General features: G+C 45.2%; 1 protein-coding gene across 1 annotated transcript in view; it reads right to left on the bottom strand.

The window, feature by feature from the left end:
• LOC119445196 (structural maintenance of chromosomes protein 4) overlaps positions 1 to 24,402 on the bottom strand; it is a 106,474-nt gene that overhangs the window by 36,201 nt on the left and 45,871 nt on the right. The window contains exons 17-22 of the mRNA XM_049662942.1: positions 23,841 to 23,967; positions 16,151 to 16,202; positions 15,602 to 15,739; positions 10,216 to 10,360; positions 7,745 to 7,918; positions 2,276 to 2,455 (exon numbers count right to left, since the gene is read on the bottom strand). Coding sequence (XP_049518899.1) covers positions 2,276 to 2,455; positions 7,745 to 7,918; positions 10,216 to 10,360; positions 15,602 to 15,739; positions 16,151 to 16,202; positions 23,841 to 23,967 — 816 coding nt within the window. The remainder of the gene's footprint in view (positions 1 to 2,275; positions 2,456 to 7,744; positions 7,919 to 10,215; positions 10,361 to 15,601; positions 15,740 to 16,150; positions 16,203 to 23,840; positions 23,968 to 24,402) is intronic.

The raw sequence follows: 24,402 nt of genomic DNA, 5'->3' as shown, positions 1-24,402 counted from the left end.
GCACGTGCGAGGAGAATTATGGAGCGCCAACGAGGAATCTGCCTAACTATTGTCTGTCATGGAAGTGGAAGAAGAAATGGCTTTTATACTTCTACCTACTTGTTTTCTAGAAATGGACAGATGAATAAACGGAAGACAAGAAAACCTCGGAAACGGCGGTGGTGGGTTCGCCTGGCTTTGCAAAAGCGCGAGAAGTTGGGTCACGCGACTCCGTTGGCTTCGTTGCCGCGCCTCCAGTCGCGCGACGTTGAATACTATCGCGAGTATTGCTGACAGTACGTTTTAGTACTTCTCTTGTTGTAGAGCAAGGGGTGGTTCTTGATCGCGTCGATCAGCATTGCAGCCTACACGTTTGGTGCCATGTTCAATGTTACGACCTGAAGTTTACATGCTAGTGTAGCTTCCGGTCGAGCAGAACGACTTCGTTTCCGCTTCGCCATGGCGAAAAAATCGGTCCGAGACCATTTGGCTCGCCGCCTGTTTTTCTGCCTGTTTTGCCGCCTAGGCGGGCGGATTTTTGCAAGATTTTGCCGCTTCCGCCAGCTTCGAGACCAAGTTCCTACGCGAACGCGGCCTAACCGGCACCTGAAGGGAAGCGGTGGAAATGTATACCGGAAATTTCGACCACCTGGAGACTTTAACGTGCACCTAAATCTAAGTAAACGGGCCTCGAGCATTTTCGCCTTCATCTAAAATGCGGCTGCCGCATTTGTTTTGTTGCTTCATTTGTTGCGCATTTGTTGTTTCAGAATGCGGCCGCCACATTCGCGCCCAAAACCTCACAGAGTGTCAAGGCCTTGACAAACACCGTGACAGTTTTTTTCCACATGCAGACATGATTCGCTGTAAATTACCAACCCAAACGGAAGCGCCCCAGGAACGAAAGTGTGAAAGTAGCACTGGTTTCTTGAAATATGTCAGCGCGAAGCGACGAGAGCAAAGGGTGGGTTAGTGGGGGGGGGGGGGGGGCAAAAAATTTCGGGGGGGGTTTGAACCCCCCCCACCCCCCCCCTTGGCTACGCCACTGCTCAGTGCACTTTGTCCACATCGCAGGTCGCTTTCAAGATATGGGTGCCCACGCGGCGTATGCAGCAGCCGCTGGTAGTGACAGGCTAAGTCCCAGTTTGACCTTGGCTGAGCTTGAAAGCCAGATTTACGGAACCAGGCGTTTTTTGGGTTTGTACCTGAAGTACTAGAGCTATCGCACTAATAACTCCTATGATAGCAAAATAAATTTGTTGCACGTGTTTCTTAATTTATTCTGTTATTCGCAAAACTTACTGTAATATCTGTATGTATTATACTTGTCTTGTAGTTCCTTGATAGCCCCGTGTGTTAACGAACCCCTGCCACAACCCTTGAGAAGGTTCTGATGTCCTGCCTTTGTGAAAATATAATGTTACATTATGTAAGAAACAATATTGACTGATTAATACATGCATGTGACGCCCTTCACTGAGAAGCTTGTAAATGACAAATAACTGTTTTAAGTTATCTGGTGCACCATTAGACTGCATTTGTGGAACAAGGCAACAGCACCTCATCAGGTGCACATAGAGCGTGGTGTTCACTGAAGGAGGAGTTAAGTGTAAGAACTACAGCACTGCAAATTATTTTCAAGGGTTGCAAACACGGTGAGATTGGAAATTATTTGCCTTGCCCTAAATAGAGGCAACAGATTTGTAAGCTTCCTAAAGGTGAGCCATTCTCATGGAACAATTGTAATATGTAATTCAGAAGTTATCTGTTCCGTGTGCTCACTCGGGAACCTGGCACCTCTGAACAACTACCGTTTTCTTGCAGCATAACTTGAAAACACTTCATTTGTAACAGTACCCAATGTTCTCATAAATACTGTTATTCTTATATTAAAGAACAAACATTATTCGACAGTTTCGAATAGTGAACTGTCAAACTGAATGCGAATCAAATAGCCTGAACCATTCGAATCGCATAAGAAATTTCCGATATCCACACACCTCTACCATTAAGATATTGAACAGGCAGTAAGTACACTATGAAAAGCTTTCATGGCTTAGCTTCAAAGTTACGAAAATTTAGCGCAAACACAAGAGACAAAGAAGGAAAAAATGCACAACACGAGAGCCGAGACGCTGCTCGTGTCCTTTTTCCTTTGTCCTTCTTTGTGCCTTGTGTTTGCGCTGAAGTTTCGTAACCATTAATCCAACATTCGAACTAGCTCACTTAACAGTCTTGATTCAGCTTCAAAGGTTCCACCTACAATAAAATACAAGAGTACTTGAAATAGGCTTGCCTTTCGACAATACTCCTGTATCGCAGCCATGTTTGGCTTCATGGCAGACAGGTTCTCCTTGAGCATGGTGGACTTCATCATTAGCGCTTCCTCATTCAGGTCTTCCAAATCCTTGTCTTCCAGCTCAGATAACGTAACTTCTGGCTCGCCATCAATTGTATGGCACCTAAGCTTCTTCAACTGTAAACAGAAAGAACACAGGCACACCCTTATTAGGCTATAAGTGGAATTAAACCACGCAAACCAGCAGTAAAACAGCACTTAAGCTTTCACTACCAGCACCAGTGGACCCAATAGCTGAACAGCGAACATACATTTTTTCCAGTAACACACATCATGAATTAACATGAGACAGTGAGAGATACGTGCAGTGTGAAATGCACAGAGCATTATGTTTCAAAGTAACAGCCATAGAGGAAGGAAAAAAAACAGCATGTATTGAGAGGAGTGTGGCAGAAGTCACAGTATCACTTTAGGCTTCACTGTCTTCATTTATGGGGCAACGTTTGCAAGGATGCTAACTGGTCTTTCTGATGTGACCTCAGTGGCATGGTGCAAATCCCGGAGGCAGCACACTTGGCTAAGAGATGAGAAAGGGTTCGTGCTGATACACAAGTTGGATGTGCCAGGCATTGCAAAGACAGATGTCAGAGCCTCTCCTTAGTGTTCTTTTTCCATGTGCAAAGTCAACAGTGATACAGGAAAAAATTCATGCAGATCCCACAGACTGCGGGATAAATACAGTAGAACCTTGCTCATACGTTCCCAGTTAATACGATTTCCCGGCTCCTACGTTTGCAATCGCCAAAGATACCCAAAACACCATAGAGGAATGTGTTAATACGTTCCCGGAAAATACGATTATTCGGCAGCAACGTTCAGCATCGCGGCAAACTGCGGTCGTATGATACGTTCTGCAGCGAAAAATAATCATTCAGGTGTGCAAAAAGGCCACTCTCGTGTGCTTGTGAAGCGCTAAGTGGCAGACAGCCGCCGCGCGGCTTCTCTACAGTGCTCAATTTACCCCCCCCCCCCTCTGCGACTTCTCTGCATTGCTCGTTTGCCCGAACTGACGAAGCGCGGCAGCAGCGGCGAGCGAATTGACCTTTGCGCTAACTCGCCCCTCGCTTCAACGCGAACTACTAAGCGGCAAAAACAGGCGGACGCCATGGATGCTGCGCGCGCGGCGCTACGACTTGCCGCGATAGAAGCAGAGGTGGTGGCAGACAATGCGCCTGAAGACGGCGGCGAGAACGAAGGCTTGCACCCACCGGCTACCTTCACCGAAGCCCTTGCTGGCCTGGAAGCCTTACGAAGCTTCTTTCGCACGAAAGACAACGAAAATGCGGACAAGGGTCTGCAATGTGTGCAAAAGGAGTTGTTCCCGTCCAAGGGTGTGACGCACCAGCAGAAAATACAGTCGAATCTTGATAATTTGAACTCGAAGGAGCCCGAAAATTTGTTCTAATTAAGAGAAGGACTTACCGTATTTACTCGAATCTAGGCCGACTCCGATTCTAAGCCGACCTCCCAAAAGTTCGAAGTCAGAAAAAAAAAACTTACCTCGAATGTAGGCCGAACGAAAAAGCAAGGAAAGCATTCGCAAAATGAAACAGCATTTATTAAATTTGAACATGCCGAGCTCATTCTATGTCACCATCGCTGCTAGCCTCGTCGCTATCTTGCTTACTGCTGACATCTTCAAACAGTGCGCTATATTCAGTACCATCCAGCGCATTAGAGATGCTGCATTTTTGGAAGGAGCGCACGTTGCGGTGCACGCAAAAACCATCTCCCGTGGCCCCCTCCAACGACAGACCGATGCCGAAGTTCCGCCCGGCTTGAATGTTTGACGATGCCTCTACGGCTAGCACAACTACAGTATTTACTCGATTCTCACGCTTCCTCGATTGTAACGCGCACCCGTTTTCCGTGAGGAAAAAAAAGTCCTTTACCAGTACCGCGCACCTCATGCTTTCAAACAGAAATACAACTTTCTGTCATTTGGAAAAATAGATTTCCTCCCGATGCACTGAAGTTGCGATGAATAACAAAAAGTCGCAGTTTCGCCCGAGAGGCGATGCATCGAATGCGATAGCAAATTAGTAGACCGTTATTAACAAGCACGGTGTCACGCACGCACAAGCAAACATGAACACATCTCGCTTGTGGACTGCGGAAACGAACTGTCAGAACGCTGGAGACGAAGCGCGCCTTCGTGCTAGCATGCCTCTCGCTTCAATGCGGAGAAAACACGGCGCGCGGCGGACTTTACCCGTCGCAGATTGCTTTCAAGATAGGGCCAAGGTGATCGCATCGCCGGAGTGGATCGTCGCAGGTTACGTCCTGCTTCGGTCCACTGAAACCGTTCCGCATTGCTTTGCTGGCAAAAATCCTCTCCTTCTGTTTGCGCCAGTCCCGCTCGCAAGTTTCGGATTCTCCGAACGCCCATGATGCGGCCCGATTTCTGTCCGTCTCCGCACAGATGATCACTTTCCTTTTAAATACGGCATCATGATGAACTCGGTACTTCATACTGATAGAGCAGACGCTGAGAACGTGAAGACAGACGGTAGACTATTGCCTAAGCACGTGTACTGCAGCACACGGAGGAAGCTTCCACATGCTACGGTAGCTAGGCTCGACGCGCGTGAGAGGTGGCCATTTTGAAATGCCGACGCAGATTTAGGGTCGTGTTGAAAGTGCGCGTTAAATTCGAGTAAATACAGTATTTCGTTTAGAAAGTGGCACTATAGTGGCATCGCCCATTTGGTGCCATTACGATAACGCCACACCGCGTGCCGATGCTCCACCATACCCGATACGACGCAAGTCAAAATGGCGACGTCGCTTGTGTACTTCAGTTGGCTACTGGCGCGGCTAGTAGCGGCTGAGATACTGACTTTTCTAGATGGCTCTAACTATGCACCATATTTATCAGTTTCAGTTAAAAACTGGCGCGTTTTTTTAAATCCTCGAATCTAAGCCGACCCTAGAGTTTCGTATGTGATTATTTGAAAAAAACTATCGGCCTAGATTCGAATAAATACGGTATTTTCGACATATTTGTGCACCATAGCGCCACGTACGAACGGTGCGAGTCGTGAAATATGCGGCGTGCAAGCACATAGCGAGCGAGGGCCCCGAAACTGTCTATGCCGGCCAATGTTTGCATCGCGATAGCGCCTCTTCCTTTTCACAACCACAATCTCTCTCTTGCATCCCGATAATGGCAGTGAACAAAACTTCAGGAAGCGGGACGCGCCGGCACGACGACGCGCGCGCGCGGTGACCATCGAAGGTGAGGGAGGAGGGTGGCAGGGAAGCACATTTGGCCTCGGCAACCCCGTCACTTCAGTGGCTCCCCTTACACTCTTTCTTAACTCCCTCGTAGCTCCCTCACCTTCGACTGCCTTCGTGTGCGCCCGCCGGCCCGGCGCCAGCTTAGACAGCTCCCCTAAGTTTCGTTTTCTGCCGTTGAAGCGAGCGTTGGTGGGCGTGGGCAGTTTCGTTGGCCCGACTGGGCCTACGCATTGCTTCCCTCTGCACTGCAGCCGCTCCGTTTGGTTGAGACGTTGGCATGTACACGCGTGTTCCGGCACGACGCTGAAACGGCGACCTTACCATTTGAGAGAGGAAATTTTCACCGAGGTATTTTTTTCTTTCTTTGGTATTTCTCCACGCGGCGTTGAGGGGTCTCTCTTAAGCTTTTGCTTTATGGCGGTGTCAGAGGATTGCCAGTCGGAGGCGCCGCCACGTGATTTGGCGTGCTGCTGAGAGCATTGTCGGTGCGCGGTTATGCTCGAGTTAACCGTCGCAAATGCTTTCGCATTCGAATTACCGAGCATTCTCGCCCATTGGAATACACATAACTTTGATGGGACCACAGCGTCATTCGACTGTAAGTATGTTTTTCAAGAAATAAATGTTTTCTGCCCTTGCACCTCAATATGGGCTTGTCAGCTTCAATTTTTACTGGATTCGGATCGTACTTTTCCCGGATCATACATTTATTTTTCGCGTATTTTTGGAAAACATATGAACGAGGTTCTACTGTACCGTATTTTTGCACGTATAACCCACCCCGAAAATGCGAAACTTTCAGTGGTGAAGTAGAGGTGCGGATTATATGCGAGGTTTTTTCTTTAGTACAGCTTTACGGCAATGTGCATTGTGCCGTGAAGCCCCTACCACAGAGAGTGAATAATCCTCTCTTTATCACGCTAATACTGCTCATTTTGCGCACACAGCCCAATAATATAGCAACCTGTGAAAAAATATTGGGCTGACAAGTCAGATAGAGTTTTCCGCAAGAAAAAAGTGTCATTCAAGAGTGAACAGCTTCAATGCCAAAACTAAAAACTCTGCTCCATACCATGATTCTGATGATGGTTGCAAGTGGAATTTTCTTAGAAATGGGGCGGTGGCTTTTGCCACCACACTCTAGTCAACTGTTTAAGTGTTCAAATTATTTTAATGTAAATGTTTTTAATTTCTACCTTTTGCTCTATATTAAAGGTTGTATTCTGCGGTTATACAAGAATGGTAGATGGCGACGCCGCGCGGGAAGTCGGAGAAGTGCTTTGACAATCTTCGCCCTCATTTTTTGTTGTCATTTTCGTTTGACTGCTCGCTTGGTGGACATACACAGGCGGGACCAATCTATTCAGTCGTTATGAGCACTGTTCGGTGGCACTTGTTTACCCCTGCACAAAAAGCTGAAAATTGTTCCCATCGTCGAGGAAGTTGGAAACCGCGAAGCGGGAAGACGATATGATGGTGATGAGTCCTGCATGCGTCAGTGGAGAAAGAAGGAAGAAAGCCTCCAAGCTGCGCACCGTGACCGTAGGTTGTTTCGTTGCCCCAAAACTTGGTTTCACCACGTTTTGATGCAGCATTTCCTGCATCAAATGTGCGGCAATAGACGAGGATATATATATTTTTTTCAGTGGGCTGAAATTGAAGGTGCGGATTATATGCCAGGGCAGGTCATACGCGTGAAAATATGGTAACTGTGATGCAACATGACAAGTGATACGGAGCGGTCTTTCCTCCTGCCTTGCGCAGTAGATTTTGGCAACAAATGTTTCTTGCAACTATCCTCAGCCATGCCGGTGAACCTTAGAGATGCTGACAGACAAATTTGGCACTGTGCCACCATTATCCATGGCAGCTAAACCTTGTGATGCCACAAGAAAAACTTAGCTAAATATGGCATCCCAATTACACCCCGTTTTTTCCCATTAAACCTTTAGCCATGTAGTTCAGCAAAATACGGCTGCAAATGACTGATGGCATGGCTGCGTGGGCTTATTTTTCAGGTGTAAAGCTCTTCATTGTCAGCTAGCAGAGCAGCGAAATAACCCCCCACTGAGCTCATCAGGTGAGCCAATGCGCCAAACCCCTGGGGGTGGGCACCGACAGCTTTGTTTTAAAACAAAATGAGGTCTGAAGAGATTAGCAGCTCACCTCTCTCGTCCAGCGTGTCACTTTGGCTTGGCGGTCTTGAAAGGCAGCCTCGCTCTGCTCCAGCTGGTTCGTGAGCTCGATCTGCTTTGAACTCAGTGCATTCTCGGCAAATTTTCTGCTGTCGATCCTTGCCTGCACCTCAGCAAGTGTTTGCTTCAGGGTCTTCAGTTCCTCCTGCACGAAGGGCGAGTAATTCATGCTTTGGGCTATTATACCAAGTGAGACTAGTTGGCAGCAGATCATGGTAGAGTGTACAACTATAAATGGCATTCGGGGATGATGCACATGCACACACAGTAGAACCGCTTTGATACCTTTGTTGCTGCTGCGTTTGCCAGCTGTTATGCCACGTTTTCGCGGTCCCGAACTAAAGCTCATTGGCTCCTATGTATTACGTTCCCATTTGATTCATCAACATTCCATAACACTGCTGTGTCTTGCATTGCATTTGAACGAGGCAATCACGTAAATTTAGCAGTGCAGAGGCAAATTCTCTTTCGCATGTTGCTACGAAGACAATAAAGGCATATTTGCTGATAAGTCTGTCAAGCCCTACCTATGGCCCTGCCCCAAAATGCCGGAAGTATGTGATTGTCAGTTCCAAAAACCGAGTCTCGGCTAGTGTTTTATGCCTGTTTCCGAAAGTCAGCTTTGCTGCAAAACAGTTGTTACACTGTGAAGCACACGCAAAATAATCAAGAGAAGATAGGTGCCACTGTCGCAGCATGTGTCACATAGTATGTGTCCCTTAATTATACACATGCTGTCTCTGGCTACAGTACGAGTGCCGAGACGTTTTAAGTGTACTGGCAGTCATTCAGAGCTGTTTCTGATGTTACTGTGGCGATTCAACGCCTTCCTCACTGTCATGTTTCCCCGCAGTCCCTTGAAATAGGTATCAATGGGGTTCTGCTGTAATTAGCAGAAGCACCAAGTCATAACTGGTGAAAAGACACGTAGGAGACACAGACAAAACGAAGTGCGAACTTGAGTTGGTGCATAATTTCATCTGTATATAACAATACGCTGACTTCACAATATTCAGAGTGTGTGAGCAGTTGCCGTGACGGTGCCATGATGAGAATATTCCTTGCTGCTTTTTTGCTGTACTTCGTTCAAGCTAACATACAGAGAAAGCCAAGAAAAACACCACAGTGGATTTCTTCAGTGAATCTTGGGATATGGTTGCGGAGTGCTCTGTAACACTCAGTACACAACAGCATTTTGCCACCATAGTTTGTTCTTCTCCGAGGAACATTTCACTCTCGCACAAACAACTATTGCATGCTTTCGCTCTTAAAGAAAGGCCAAAGTTATTTTGACGTATCCGCACCTGACAACTCCTAGGTAATTAGCGTAATGTTATAAAAATCAGGAAGCGAAAGCAGTTTCAATTCTGCAAAGAGTAGCTTTGTGTATCTGTTATGTAGCATGTTCACAATGAATCGAACGGCTTCTTTTGTGTTATGTGAAGTATGCTTATTTGAAGTCTATTTATATATTGATGAAAGGGTCCTGCGTTTAGTATCGCTAGTAATGTTTATCACTGTTCTCGCTACACGAGGCAGGGATAATTAGCCCCAACAAGAACACCACATCGAGTGTTGATGCAATCCACGATACACCGTGTCGACACTGCACTGGCCAGTTATGACCTCTGAAATGAGGCAGCGTGCGCGACGGGATTTTGGAGGACACCATCAGTTCAATTTGCCACTACTGGTGAATGAAGGCACTGCTCCACTTTGGCAGCCGCTCTGTTATGCAGCGTGCGATTGCAGACGTGGATTCGCAAGCAAATGCATGCAATTCAACTATTTGACCATCTGCGTCTGTGGCAGTTTCCATTATTGCCTTGGTATTCTTTTGTGGCGGCAGCGAAATTTCATTATGTTGAAATCGCATAGAAACACACTTCATTATATTGAGGTTCAAAATACATGGTGTTTCTATTGACTAGAAATTAAAAGGTAAATACTTAGTTATGTTGAGAATTTCATTATATTGAAGCTCGTTATATCGAGGTATAGCTATTTAACTAAAATCTATATAGTGTAATAATGTACATATAATAATGATGTTGAGTGATCAGAGAATGGCAGTGGTACACGCTTGAATGCTCTATGACTGATCTGAGCCAAAGTTACAGCATGTCAAACTTATGTTTTGAACCGATAGTAACACCCAGGACAAATTATTGCTAATGGAAATATTCTGTGATAATATATGCCTATATTATAAGTCTACTGCAATCTCCATTTGTCTACCTTTTTAAAAAAAATATTATTGCAATAGTGAGGAAAACATTTCACAGTAGTATGTTGATGGTGATTAAGGCACAGGCTAAATTTATCAAGAATGATATAGGGATATAATCAAGCAAGAATAAGTGCTCTACATCAATCTTATTAAGGAATATTAAGATATATTTTGGCCAATTTTCAGCTACAAAGAGCAGGGTCAGCCCTTACCCCAGCCATTTCACTGACAGTGAGCAGCTCCTTTCCCACTTTTTCCAGTTCACTGTACTTGAGCTTGGCCGCTTCGAGTCGCTTCTTGGCATCCTCAAGCTCTGTCTCCAATGATGCCGCCTTGCTCTCAGCTTTGCTTAGATTCCTGGCACAAGAAGAATCACACGGTCACAACACACTCGCTTACATCGGCTTGCAGATATAGAGCTCCTCACTCGCTTGCCGTGAGTGAGGAGCTCCTTGTAGTATGAAAATTCGCATGCCGGTTTTTACTGCCACTTATTTGGTCAGCAAACTAAGAAGAATTAAGCCCTGTGTCTTGAAGAGACTAAAAGCTGATTACACTTTCAGAAATACCGTAAAACCTCGTTAATTCGACCCCCTTTGATTGAGAAAATTGGATAATTCGGACTCATCCTCTGGTCCCAGCAGGCGCATGCATTATTTAATGCAATCAAACTGCCGTTCATTCGGACGTACTTCGACAAACATTGGTTAATTCTGATGACTCTCGGAGCTCGGTGAGCACTCAGCTCCCCAAATGTGCGACACAAATGAGCAAAAACGCTGCTAACATCCAACTGAAACGAAGTGATGGAGTCTGCATCGCCATAGGCATCAGTGGAAATCGTATGTGAATGACAGCAATGCCGGAATGCTTCGTGCCTATCTGTGCCTTTAAAGCCGTTAAAGTTGCGTTTCCCGCCACACATAACACCATGTTTGCCGTGTGTCTTCATAACTGTGTAGGCGCCATTATTAATCGCGTCGATAGCCACCACAGTTTCGTCCACAATGGTTGTGGCAGGCAGTAGTTTCGGTTTTATTTGGTGCACACGTCAGCCACGTGTCTTTAGAACTGAAAGATCGTCATCCATGATCGTGTACACAGCGGCCAGTTTCCTCCGCAGCGTTTGTCGCAAACAGTAGTTTCGGTTTGACTTGTTCATCCATGTAGCCATCCAGGAGTGTGTCGATTAGCCGCCACGATATCGTCCGCAATTGCAGCAGTGAGTGAGTATGAACTTTATTAAGGTCCTGAGGAGAAAGAATAAATGGTAGCTTTGTTTTGACTCAGTGCAAAGCTGTTGAAGATGAAGAGCACCGGCTACATTGTGAGGGAGGCGCGATCTTTTGGCGGCCAACTCACCGGTGAAAAAATAATCAGGATGAGTGTGCTGCGTGACTCAGATGAAGGCACATGCCACGGCCACGCTGTGAAGGAAGTTGCGAGGCCATCACTGCTGCGAAAGCCAATCAGTCACGAGATGACGAGAATTGCAGCTTCAGCACTGCTTTTGAGCAAAATAGAAACAGGATTTGATCATTCTTTCAGTCAATAAAAGTGTGTCAACATAGTAAGCACTTGTTTGTTTTCTGGATACCCTCGATGACATTCGGATAATTCGGACATTTTTTTCGGTCCCATGAAATTCGAATTAACGTAGTTTCAAGCCAGTAATGAAGTGAAAAGAAAAGCAACACCCCTCATTGCGATCCATGGATAACAACACCCCCGTTTATGACACCTGTATGTTAAAATGAATAGGAAATGATTGAAGCAACACTCATGAGAAACGCCAAGTCAACTTATACAGGTACAGCATCCTATCAAAACTGAATATGCCTTTTCTTGGAAGAATAATATTGTTTACCAGCAGAGGTAATTTGCTTTGCTGGCCTGTTGAATGCATCATTGTTGCATTTTTTCCCCAAGTAGCGTGTACGCTTTTGCTGAAAATTTGATATATTGAAGTTATTGTCATGTTGGGTGCAACATTATTACAGTGACGTTTGACCATATTCCAGATGTGCCCTCTAACCAGGGTTCGTACAGGTTTCCAAGAAAAAAAATTCAAGGACTTTTCAAGGACCTTTTAGAAAATTTTAATATTTAATATGGTAGTTCACATTTTATTGGTCAGAGCAAAGTGACTTCACTTAGTGCACGTACAGTTTCATTGGACTAGATGAAATTCTGAAGCTCAAAGCAGGTCTTTCTGTTTCTTTTCTATTTGCATCTTAATGCTGCCGAGTTCTTCAGCCTTCGCTTTTGCAGTCTTTCTCAAGCTGTTTGATTTCTCCATGTGCGTGATGTCACCAGTTCTCTCCACCTTTTCTGCATATCCATCTGCAGAAGCCGTTAAATCGGCAACAACTGCCTCAAGCTTCTTTTTCTTTGTCCGCAACCGTTTAACTTCTTCCACGATTGTGTGCCTTTTTGTCTGCTTTGAGTTTTCCTGGTACCGCTTCTTTTCTGATTCCAAGTGTGCACTGTAATGCTGCCTCGTTGCAGACACACCTATCCTGAGTTCTTTTGTTATGGGAACATTCAAAATTTGACCTGCCCTGTCCACTGTGTCACATATGATACGCTGTGAAATGTATGACAAACCTTTCAGATTCTCTACGGAGATCTGGCGGTTGATGTTGCTTGCCCATGGCTCAAAATAAGCAACATCCTGATGGCTTTCCACAGCTCTTTGTAGGAGGGATTGAAGCTCAGGAGGTCATGAAAGAACTCATCCAGCCTGCTAAGGCTCCTCTCAAACAGGCGAAGCTCGTGCTTTACCTCTTGCAGTAACTCAGTGTATTCTACCATTACACATTCCTGTTGGCAGTCACTCAGTCTTCCTGCCATGGTCAAGACGTCCAACACCTTCCTTAGGCCCACAAGGCACTGATCCGGCTTTGAGCACATGAGCCGGGGGTCTAGAGAAGCCAGGTTTCTAACGATTGATGATTCAAGGAGACTTCGTTCAGTATTTTCTTGGTCACAGCTGCCAAAAATAGTTTACACTCCATTCTGAATTGAAATGTATCCTTTGCACTTGCCCTTGAATTTTTCAGTGCTTGTTCACATTTGGGGCCAATATCCACTTTTTCAAGTGGAGAGTGATTATCAGGGTTATCAACGTCTACCCTGAGCAAACCACCAATCCCTGCCAATGAAGACAACAATGAAGCCTTCATGAATTTCACAAGGAGCTTCCGCACAACACACTCAAGGTCTCTAGCAAGAAAGAAGATCATTAGCTTGTTGGACTGGTAGTCTTTCAAGAATGGCTGAAGAATGGAAGCAACACTGAGAGCGAAGTTCGGTTTTGCCAGCGTCAAGGAATCACGACAAAAGCTGTACACATTTCCAAATGATGCACACTTTGGTAAGCTCACCTGCTTACTCCTTGCAGACTCCACGTATTTCTTTATGTCATTCCAAAGAAGCAAAGCTCTTTCAATGACAATTGTGTTTTCAACCCATCGATGAGACACAAACTATAGTGAAAATGTTTCCTGGTTAGTCACCGTTGAAAAATCTTCCCTTCATGCTGGTGAGTCTTGGAAAAGTGCACTCAGGCTTGAAAGCAGAACGTCAATGCCCCACTTGCTGGCTCCTACCCCTGCCCTGTAAGCATTGTGGATGGTATGAAGGCCACAAGTCCCCAAGTCAACACATTGGACCTGATGGGTTTCCTGCAAGTGCACTTGCATATTCCTGAAGAACTTCAGGCTAACGTTCGGCCCATCCATCGAGATCTGAAGAATCTTGCCGAGTGGCAAAGGCTCCAAACCACTTAGAAGTATTCCCTGAATGTCCTCTGCCGTGGAATGCCCCATAAAAGCGGATGTGTAATATCTGGTGGCGACGTGTGACGAGTCCCCATAGTGCACATGCACGTCCCTTTGCTTCTCTTGTAAGAAGTCATTCGCTGACTAGTCAAAAAGCACGACGTAATAGACTTCTGTACCTCTTGTTGCAAGGACGACAAAAAAATGGCCTGAGTACATGGCATGCAACATACGCGCATTTTTTTTTTCTCCGCAGGAAAACGATTTTGCCACGTCGCTGTCGGGAAACATCTGCTTGAAGAAGTCGCCGGTTTGTGCGGATGATCTGTACGAGTAGTGGGAGGTAATCACTTTCAATGTCCACAGAATTTCTGCATCGGTAACCACCTCGTGTGACTTGCAGGTGCTGTTTAGATGAGTCGCCTGCGATGGAGCCAACCCAGTGGACTCCTCGCTTGTGCTTGGTGCCAGGTAGTTCTGTATAGAGTTTCCAGCTGCCATTTGCACGATTCCACAGTGCTTTGCACTTTTTGTGTGGCTTCTGAAAGCAGATTTGCCCATAGAAGGTCTTTCTGCAGGATGTGCATTTCGCGCGGTGGCGGTCTGATATATCCGGCGCAACCCAAAGTTTGTAATCGTCGTTGCTGAGCCAAGTGCTTTGGAATTTAATTGCCCAGGCATTATTCTGAACTACCGTAAAATTCCAAGCAAGCACCCTCCCTGTGCAAGAGCCCCCCCCCCCCCTAACTGCCCTGCTAATTTCAAGTGTCCGTGCCGTTCCGGGAAAGTGCCCCCCCCCCCCCGCTCCGCACCCACACTGGCCTGCCAAATCCAGGCCACGAAAATGATGGCAAATTCGGCAAATCGCACCGGTGCGCATCAGGGTGCACCGATGAGCCATTTGATCGAATCATGGTTGCACCCGGGCGCCCCAGTGGACGCATGTGCGCATCGGGGCGAACTGCGGCTGGCGGTCTGTACTTCATGGACTGCCGGCGAGATCTGCCTCTCGCACAGACGATTTCGCTGCGGCAGAGCAATGGTCCCTAACATTGCCGGTAATTTCGACTTGCTTGAGGGGGGGGCGCTTGCTCGAAATTTTACTGTATGCGCACCACAACCGAAATGACGGAAAAAGCAAACAAATCATCGACGGCGCCGGAGTGAGCACGCACAGATAAACACAGCACAATGTGGCCAACAGAGAACGCTCAGGCTATGAGGCTGTACCTGTTGCTAGTGGGTTGCCAATAAAAACCAGCCCAAGGTGAACCCCCCCCCCCCCCAAAAGTGAAATAATACCAAATTCAACTGTTAAGATTCATGTAACTGCTTTTTTGTCACAAATACACATGATGTCACAACTTGTATTTTTTCCGAGGAGGTCGAGGTGCTCTAGCCTGATTGTGGCCAACAACTTATGGCTTTTGGCCAACCCCAAAGTTGATGCAAGCCAGAGGGGAAAAAAATTGCGTGGCAGAAACGCGCTCGCCTCTTCATCGCGCAAGAAGTTTGACTTCGCGGTCCCCGCATTGCGGAAAGCAATAAAGTTTGCTGGGACCACCCTCAACCGCAATATAATGTGAGTCACACTGTCGGACCCCGTGAAAACCCCAAGAATTCAAGGGTTCTCAAGGACGGAAAAGAAATTCCAGGACTTTCAAGGCCTTGAAAACGGAACTTTCAACTTCAGGGGTTTTCAAGGATTTCAAAGACCTGTGCGCACCCTAACACTCCATACTGACATTTCTCTTTTTTGTTTTTTAATTAAGGAGTACGTTGGAAGCAGCATAGTGATAACGAAGCAGCTTCATACCGCTCTGAAGCTTTGATGCTGGACTGCGCCCTTGTGATCTCCATCGAGGCAGCATCCAGTTGCTTTGTGATGCTTTCCACCTTTTGCTGAACTGAGCCCATGCACTTTCCGGTGATTTCCATGATTTTAGCGTGAAGTCTACGGGCAAAACAGTTCATCAGGAGCAAGAAAGGTCAACATTTGCAACGCCAACACAGACAGGCTATAACACAACTGTCTTTTTTTCCACTTACTACACTCAAGAAAAACAAGAAGCACATGTTTTACAACAGGACACAATGTAAACATTTTATAGCACTACCAAAGTTCATGTTAGAGATGCAGCCTTTCGTTAAAAGAGATTGCACGACCATAGCTGAGTACAGGACACTTAGTTGGTGTCCTGTTGTGTCTGCAGTGTTTGAAATTGAAAGCAGGACCCCCCCCCCCCCCCCCCCCGAAAACTTATCTTCAATTTCCAGAGCTTTCCAATGCAGTTACACAGGCACGAAACGACCCAGCTACATCTATTGAACACACACATAACTGCACTAATTTGTCAACACTTACTCCAGAACTTTGTTTTCCATTTTGTTCCATGATGCCATTGCTTGGTCATACTCTGCAAAGAACAATAATAATTGTGTAGTACTATGCAATGCGTAAAATGACACAGCAATAGCTGCAAATCTGCTTCCTAGGAAACTATTTTGATGGATTGATTCTTTTGGCACAAGGGCCATAATAACAAATTTTCAATTGCACGTGAACAATGGATTAAATGTGGCAGTAAAAGGGACTAAAAGGAGGTTTTACGAGCATGTTCAACTTCCACTGTTTGTTGCAGTAAATAAAGCTAATCCTTGCATAAACTTCATCACATCCAGTGAAGCAAGGAAAACATGTTTCTAAAGCAGATTTTCTAAGAAACAGGTTTTCCAATTACACAGGTGATAAAAAAATAATGCAACCACATTTGATGGATAACCGTCTAGCCATAGTAAGGGAACATTGAACTCAAAACAATGTTGTTGACCAAGTGAAAATAAACTTTCAACATGTCAGGCTCTCCACAAAACCCATGTTTGTGTGGGCCTACTGAGTGTTACATAAATAGGGGCGTCAGGCATACACAGCGGTCTCTGCTAAACCACTGGCTCATACACACTGATTTTGCTTGGGCAAGTAGCATCTTGTAATGAATTTACTATATTTACCTGCATAATGAACGCAATTGTGTAATGAATGCACCCCCCACATTTCAAATCAAGAAGTGTGTTCTTTCTTTTCTTTGCATAATGAACGCACCCTGGACTTCCTGCCATAAAGTAGGAGAGACAATTTGGCGTCTGATATGGCATCCGGATGGTACGATTGTATTGGACACCGAATCGTACCGTGTCTCCTAATTTTATTGCGATAGCAATCATATGGACAGTCCAGGCGCATTTTTGCCGTCGGCGCCGACGATTGCGGCTCAATTTCACGTGTTCGAGGGAGGAAAGAGGGTAGGAAACGCACCGTATTCCATCGCATGCATGGCGTCGGAGGGAGGGAGGGGGGACAGCGCAGTAACCACGCGCCCTATCTTGAAAGCAATCTGCATTGGGGGCTGAGTCCAGGTGCGATGGCGGCTTATACCTTTGTGTGTGCTCCGTTCTCGTCGCTCAGTTTGAATTGAAGCAATACACGGCACGAAGGTCACTTCGCTTGCTGGTTTAGCTGCACTTGCTCACACCAGCGTTTTAACAGCGACTGTCCACGGTCATCGAGTGTGATGTTTTCATGTTTGCCTGTGCACGCTGACACCACGCTTGTGAATTTACATAGTTAGCGAATGCTTGAAAGTTTATATGGCCAATAAAACTACTATCATCACTTCGTATAGCAGTCTACGCCTTTGCCATCGCAATCGATGGTTTGCCTTTCGGGTGAAACTGCAACTTTTTTAGAGGTGGCTGCGGAAAAAAATATTGCTCAAAATGTTGCCCCGCATAATCAATGCCCTCAACTTTGCGCATATTTTTTGGGCAAAAATTGTGTTCATTAGGCGAGTAAATACGGCAGTTTAATGCCATGTCGTAGAGGCATTACTCACAAGGTTTGCCTGCAATAAATCCAAAGTGGCATAGCCTTAGGCGACGCATTTAATGGTTTTCGATTTCCCTACAACACATATTATGAGTGGTGTAGCAGACACCTACTTTCGATTTATTGGAGATGAAACTGGGGGTAAATATTGCTCATAAAGTGTATTAAACCAAACTGTCTGTAAAATGCAAACCCTGCACAAAATTTGAGCAAATATAAGTGAGTGGTTTAGCTGTAAGAATTACCTACACCTGTGATCAAAGGTATGCAGACCACAGGTGTCTCAGGAAAGAAAGAAAGAAAGAAAGAAAAAAAATTTGTTCCTTATTACAGTGCTATCCCGATAACTCAAAATCTCTTAATTTGAATTGATGGATAATTCGAACTGCTCTGTTAGTCCCGGCAAAGTGCTGCGTATTTGAATAAAGAAAAACTGCGAATTCAAAACCCAGAAACTGCGGAATGGTTATTTTGAACAATATTTCTCACTCCCATGGACCACTTTTTGAACAAACTCGATCCAAAGGCGAAGGTTCAATGCTCATGCCTTAAAAATGACGAGCAAAAACACACGGTAATCCAAGATCGAACTGGAGCAAGTACAGCAGCGTGCGCCCTCCTATCCCATCTGGCTTAAAAGGACCAGAAATGAGCCCCCAGCATGAGCTTGGTTACGTCACCATGCACCTCCACCTCTCTTAACATACACTTAATCACATTAACGTGCTTGATCACGTCATCTTTAACATTTGGCACGCAGGACGGCCAAATCAAACAACCATCCCTATCGGCTCACCCTCGCACATTTTCCCTCACACCCACAGAAAACCACATGCGAGACGCGATCTTATCTCACTTGGACTTTACACAGAACCTAGGCTTCTTCTGGCACATGTTGAGCAGATAGAGAAAAGATAAGACTTTTTCAATGCGAGCTCAGTGATGGTTATGGTTTAGCGTGCAGTACCGCACCGTTGATTCGGATGCTATATTTATTTATTTTTTTTATAGATACTGCCAGCCCTTACACAGGGCTATAGCAGGAGTGGAATACAAACATTAACAAAACAAATGTTTTGTACATTGAAAATTAACACACAAAGGGACAATAAAATAAAATAACACCAAGAGTCATATAAGCAGATAACAGCATTAACCGCAGAAGAGCACATAGAGACGAAGAAAAGTATATTACTTATAAACAAGGATATCTTCTGTGTTTTGTGAAAAAATCAATTTATGAGGATGAAACACCTTCTTCCGACAGGGAGTTCCATTCTTTGATAGTTCTTGGGAAAAAAATATACTTAAAACAATCGGTATGAATAACAGGAGAACAAATAAACATTGAATGACGGTGTCTAGTGGTTTCACCGTAAAGAATTTCAAGAATGTCTGCATACATAATATAAACATGATTATGAATTATTAGGTCAAGATATTTAAGTCTTTCATATTTAGTTCTAGGCTGTAATGTGGGCAGTTCTGCCAGTATGCAAAGTTGAGAAGGGGAGTCCCTTCGCCAATATTTATTGTATGTGAATCTGACTGCCAGATGCTCTATTTTTCAGTTTTTGATATATTTATAGCACTGAAGGGATCCCAGACAACCTTTGCATATTCAGTTATAGATCTAATTGGTATTTTATATGCTAGACGTTTTGTTTCCCGAGTTATGAATGGTAAACTAGGCCTCACACACCAGAGGGACTTATCGGCCTTGGCACACACATTATCTATATGGTGGTTCCAGCGAAGATCACTTGTGAAAATCACGCCAAGGTACTTATGCTGCTCAACTCTGTAGGTTCCTTATTACAGTTAAACCTGCTTATAACAAACCTCCATATAATGAATTCCTGGATATAATGAAGTTTTTCTATTCCCCGCCGTTACTCTTAAACCTGCTTATAACAAACCTCCATATAATGAATTCCTGGATATAATGAAGTTTTTCTATTCCCCGCCGTTACTCTATAGAAGCACATGTATTTGAGACCTCTAGTAACGAAGTGGCAGCAGGAGATCTCCTCAAAATAACGAATTTTCCCCGCCAACAACCTAGAGATTTCGCCCTAAATTTTGTCATTTTTGCGCGAGCAGCAACCAGAAGCATCTTCTCAGCCGCGGCGGAATGCAAAGCGCGGCGGCAGCGCACTCTAATTGACGGCGACTGCGAGGCGAGAGCATGCGTGCGTGCGCGTGAGCATGTGCGAGGCGGGCCTGCATGCCTCGACCGGGCGATCTTGCCGCCACGGGCATGATTTTCCCCCCTCCCTTCATTCAAACCTGATCCTGCCGCTTGCTGCAGCTGGCCTAGCCCGCCAAGCTGGCACTCTTCTTTTCCACTTGATGTTGCCGAAGAAAAAAAAAATTTTTTTTTCAACGTGCTGGCAGCCCCACTCTTTGGTTACTGCGCAAGTCTCTGCGCTTCACTTCACTAACCTGACACTAGGTGACACTATACGACGCCATCATGTTGCTCGCTCTTTGTTTCCGACGCCTCGCACTTGTGCGAAACGACACGCGTCCATGGAACTTTTTTGTTCATCGCAACTTTAGTGTATTGGGAGCAAATCTTGAGTGATAGTTGTATTTCTGGTATGAAAGCATGAAGTGCATGGTACTGTAAAGGATTTTTTTCCCTCTCTTTTGGTCACGGAAAACGGGTGCGCGTTACGATCGAGGGCACGTTAGAATAGAGTAAATACGGTAAGCGTTTCTTTTTCGAATTTTCATGCTGAACCTGCATATAACGAAGCTATTCGGAAATTTGTCAACTTCGTTATATCCAGGTTTAACTGTATTAATAAAATAAGAGTAGTTTAAATATTTCAACTTTCTAGAGACTGCCATAACTACATTTTTTAGCGGGTTTAACATCATTTGCTATTCATCCACACCATCTCTTTATCGTCTGTAAATTTCCGTGTAATTTATCCTGGTCACTTACTGTTTCTATTTTATTGTATATAATGCAATCACCTGCAAAGAGCCTGATAGAAACGTCTATGTCAATCAGGAGGTCATTGACAAATAAGAGGAATAAAAGGGGGCCCAAAACACTGCCTTGGGGCACTCCCAACTTAACAGACGAAATCTGAGACCTTGAATAACTAATTTTGACATATTGCTTGCGAGAAAGAAAATAGGAGAATAATTTTGTAATAGTAGCATTTTTGAACATCAATTTTTCTTAGCAGTTTATGGTGAGACACTATCAAACGCCTTCGCGAGGTCCATGAAGACCATATCTGTCTGTCCCCGAAAGGTACGGTAATAGTTTCTTAAAGATCATGGGCTAATTCGATGAGCTGAGATGTTGTGTATAGGCCTTGACGAAAGCCATGTTTGTAGTTAGATAGGTTATATTCATTTATATAACTTGGGAGATGTTTTGAGATATGTTCAAGGTACTATTAATTGCTACAGGGCGATAGTTTGCCAAATTGTCAGCACTGCCGCTTTTGAGGATACAAAGCAGTTTAGCTTGCTTTCACACTTTCGTAAAAAAACACTATGAAGTGAAGACCGAAGAATTAATGCAAGATACAGTAAAACCTCGATAATTCGAACTCGGTTAATTCGAAATTTCAGTTAATTCGAAGAATTTGAGCGGTCCCATCATTCTCAATGCAAATTCTACCGGATAATTTGAATGGCCCGCGCGGCTCTATTCGGATAATTCGAAGTTTCCGGCTAGTAGCAACATGCGGCGGTTAGGTTAAGGCGCTCAGTACTGTCTCCAACCGATTTTCCGAGCTCGTGGGGACTGAAAAATAGTCCAGAAAACTCGTTCGGCTGAAAAAAAGTTATTAGTGCGGCTTAAAAAAAAACAAAAAAAAACTCTAATAATGCCCTGCCTCATACTACGCTTGGAGGGGATCGGCTTGCTTGGATTTGCGCAGCAATGACATCGTCTCCATGTACAGTCGACACGAACGTCACCGCGTTGGCGATCTCCGCCAACGGAGTTCGCCATGAAGATCCAAGAAACGAGCTTCGCACTGCTTAGCTCTCGTGAAGGTACAGGAGGTAGTGCCGATCACTGAGACATGGGTCTCCTAGACACCTGCTCAGTGTACACGCCACGTCAAAAATAGCAACCGAAACTTGAGAGAGAGAAAAAAAAACTCACTGAATTAACAAGCGTGGTGTCAGTGCGCACGAACGAGCGCGGCCGCCGCAGCGAGCGAAGGTTCGTGCAGTCTATCGTGTCAACGGAAAATGAGCGGCGAGAGCACAGTGCATACAAAAGGTCAGAGCCGTCTGGAGATTGCTTTCAAGATACGGTGCGCGCGAGAAACCGCTCCGGCGCTAAGTACGCAGTTGTTAGAAGAGTAGAAGTCCCTCCCATACCTCCACGGCCTTTCGCACGAGGGAGGAAGTCGTGTTTACGCTCCGCCGTGCGTTCGCTCTCCATGAAAGCGCGCATCCTCCGCGCGCTGTCACTCGCACATACGACGGGCGCGCGGCGATGATTTTATCGCTCTAGGACTTTGTATGGAACCTCAGGGCGTCGATGCCGATGGCGAAAATCCGCTTAAAGTGTCCATATAATTGCTGTTGTAATAAAAAAACATCCCACAATAAATGGTTACAACGATAGTGCTGAGCGCATATACTAAGAAAAAAGAAAAAGAGCAGTACTCTGGAGCGTTTTGTCAGCCAAGGAAGAGCGGGCATGGCCTCCGAGACTGGAGGATTGCGCGAGCTCTCTATTGATAGCGCGCGTTCCAATCTTGGAGGCTATAAAGCGAGCCACTGGAATCCAAGCCAGTGCAAAATCCAACATGGCGGCCTTGGGTAGCGCGGCTCGGAAAGAGCGATTTAGTCCGCAAAATCGAACTTTGGGGTCTCAATTCATCCGAAAAATTGGGTGCGAAAATGCATGAACTCAATGGGAACCCTGACGGTGCATTTTTGAAGTCCGGAATATCCAGAAAGTCCAAATTTTTGGAGTCAAGCACCACCACGCCCGCTTTCGCGGCAGTTATCGATTCCGTGAACATCGTCCGCAACTTTGTTGAATGCAGTGCGGGTGATATTTGTATGCTACGTTTTTTGAGCCAGCTGGAGAGCATGGCACTAGGGGCGGTGAACCAGCGCGCCAAGTAATCCCGCATCGGATCGGTGATTACATTGAGTAATTTTTCTCGGACATGGGAAATATAGGTGATTTCTTTTTGCGGCAAGTTCTTGCTTTTTTTTTTATTATTCATTTACCGCTTATTCATGACCGCTTAATTCGAAGAATTTTCGTGGTCCGGCGGCCTTCGAATTATTGAGGTTTTACTGTATTTAGAATTCCATATGGCGTATCGATAAAGAAACTCTCCTTAGTTCGAACTCCGTTTCAGTCAAATAAATTTGCAGTCCCCCGTTGAGTTCGAATTAACGAGATTCTACTGCATGCACAAATGAGAAATGACAGGTGCATTGTGGCATTTTTGTGAAGTTTGCACCACACTTAAGGCTTAGCTTCAAAGAAATTCACCTGTTTTCCCGGAACCTGTGGTACGTACACTTTTGATTGAGGGAGTACACTCGGCACTGGTATTTATGTGACGCTCAGTATGTATATTGTTTTGACTGGGCCATTGACAACTCCCCCGACCTCGAATAACTTGACTTTTCACTTACTTCAAACACACTGGCAATTCCTAGCGAGAAAGCATGGAAGGAACACTCCTTTAGTTCGCAGGCAAAAGCAAGCCACTTTGGTTTATTCAACCCCCTCCGACACCTCTTCATGAGCCGCGCAAGGGTTACTAAAAGCTTCAATACAGGAGGAATTCGGCAGACAGCATGACCTTCTGAGGTGGCGACAGTGATAGCAGCAGCTTGTCTTGTAGTGATACTAGTGACGATCTGCACTGTGCCCCGAGTGGTGTCTCAATTTGAGGATTTTGCAAGTGCTGATGACAGTGTCGAGACCCGTGGGCCACTGGCCAATGACGACATGTATAGTTAAATACTGTATAAAAGTAGTCTATTTAAACCTGTATAAAAGTAGTTTATTTCAACCAACAAAAATTGTAATCTGTTAATTTCGCTGCCATTTGTTAATTCGACCTTTCGGATAACTCCGTCCCGTAAGGGTGCAATTAACAGGAGTCAAACGTATTAAAAAGAAACACATATCAAGCTAGACAGAAGGCAGGCATACCTTTCTTGTAGGCAGCCACAGCCTTTTCCTGTTGGGCAAGCTGCTTCTTGTCCGGAGCAGACTTGATAACTTTCTCTTTCTGTTCAGCCAACTGACTGGTAAGTGACATTTGCTGCTGCTTCAAGCTCTGTAAGTAATATCTTGGAATGTCACAGTGGTAGCAACACAAATTTGTAGAAGCCCCGAAGATTTTACATTTTGACGGAAGAAGCACAGCATGCAGAATACATATGTTTAGATGTAGCTGGGCATGTAAAGCTGTAGACACGTGCTGCATGTGTCACCCTTATAGCCCTTGCCACCTGCCAGTCCCAAGTAACATGTGCGCCACCACCATTTTATGAAAACTTTGTCATGGACACAAGGAAGAACTGATCGACACAGGCACTAACTTTACTGTCAACTCAACTGTTGAAGAAAACGAAAAGAACAATAAAAAACATGCAAGAAGGAACAGAACATTCATCAGTGAAAGCTTATCCCTGGAAAATATTCCCATGTGTTCCCCCCCTCCCCCCGCCTCTAAAAAAAGATAAAACACAGTCATAACCTTAACAATATA

Source organism: Dermacentor silvarum, chromosome 1 (assembly GCF_013339745.2).
Source record: "Dermacentor silvarum isolate Dsil-2018 chromosome 1, BIME_Dsil_1.4, whole genome shotgun sequence".
In the NCBI taxonomy this organism is placed as follows: domain Eukaryota; kingdom Metazoa; phylum Arthropoda; class Arachnida; order Ixodida; family Ixodidae; genus Dermacentor; species Dermacentor silvarum.
This window is presented reverse-complemented; position numbering and strand designations above follow the sequence as displayed.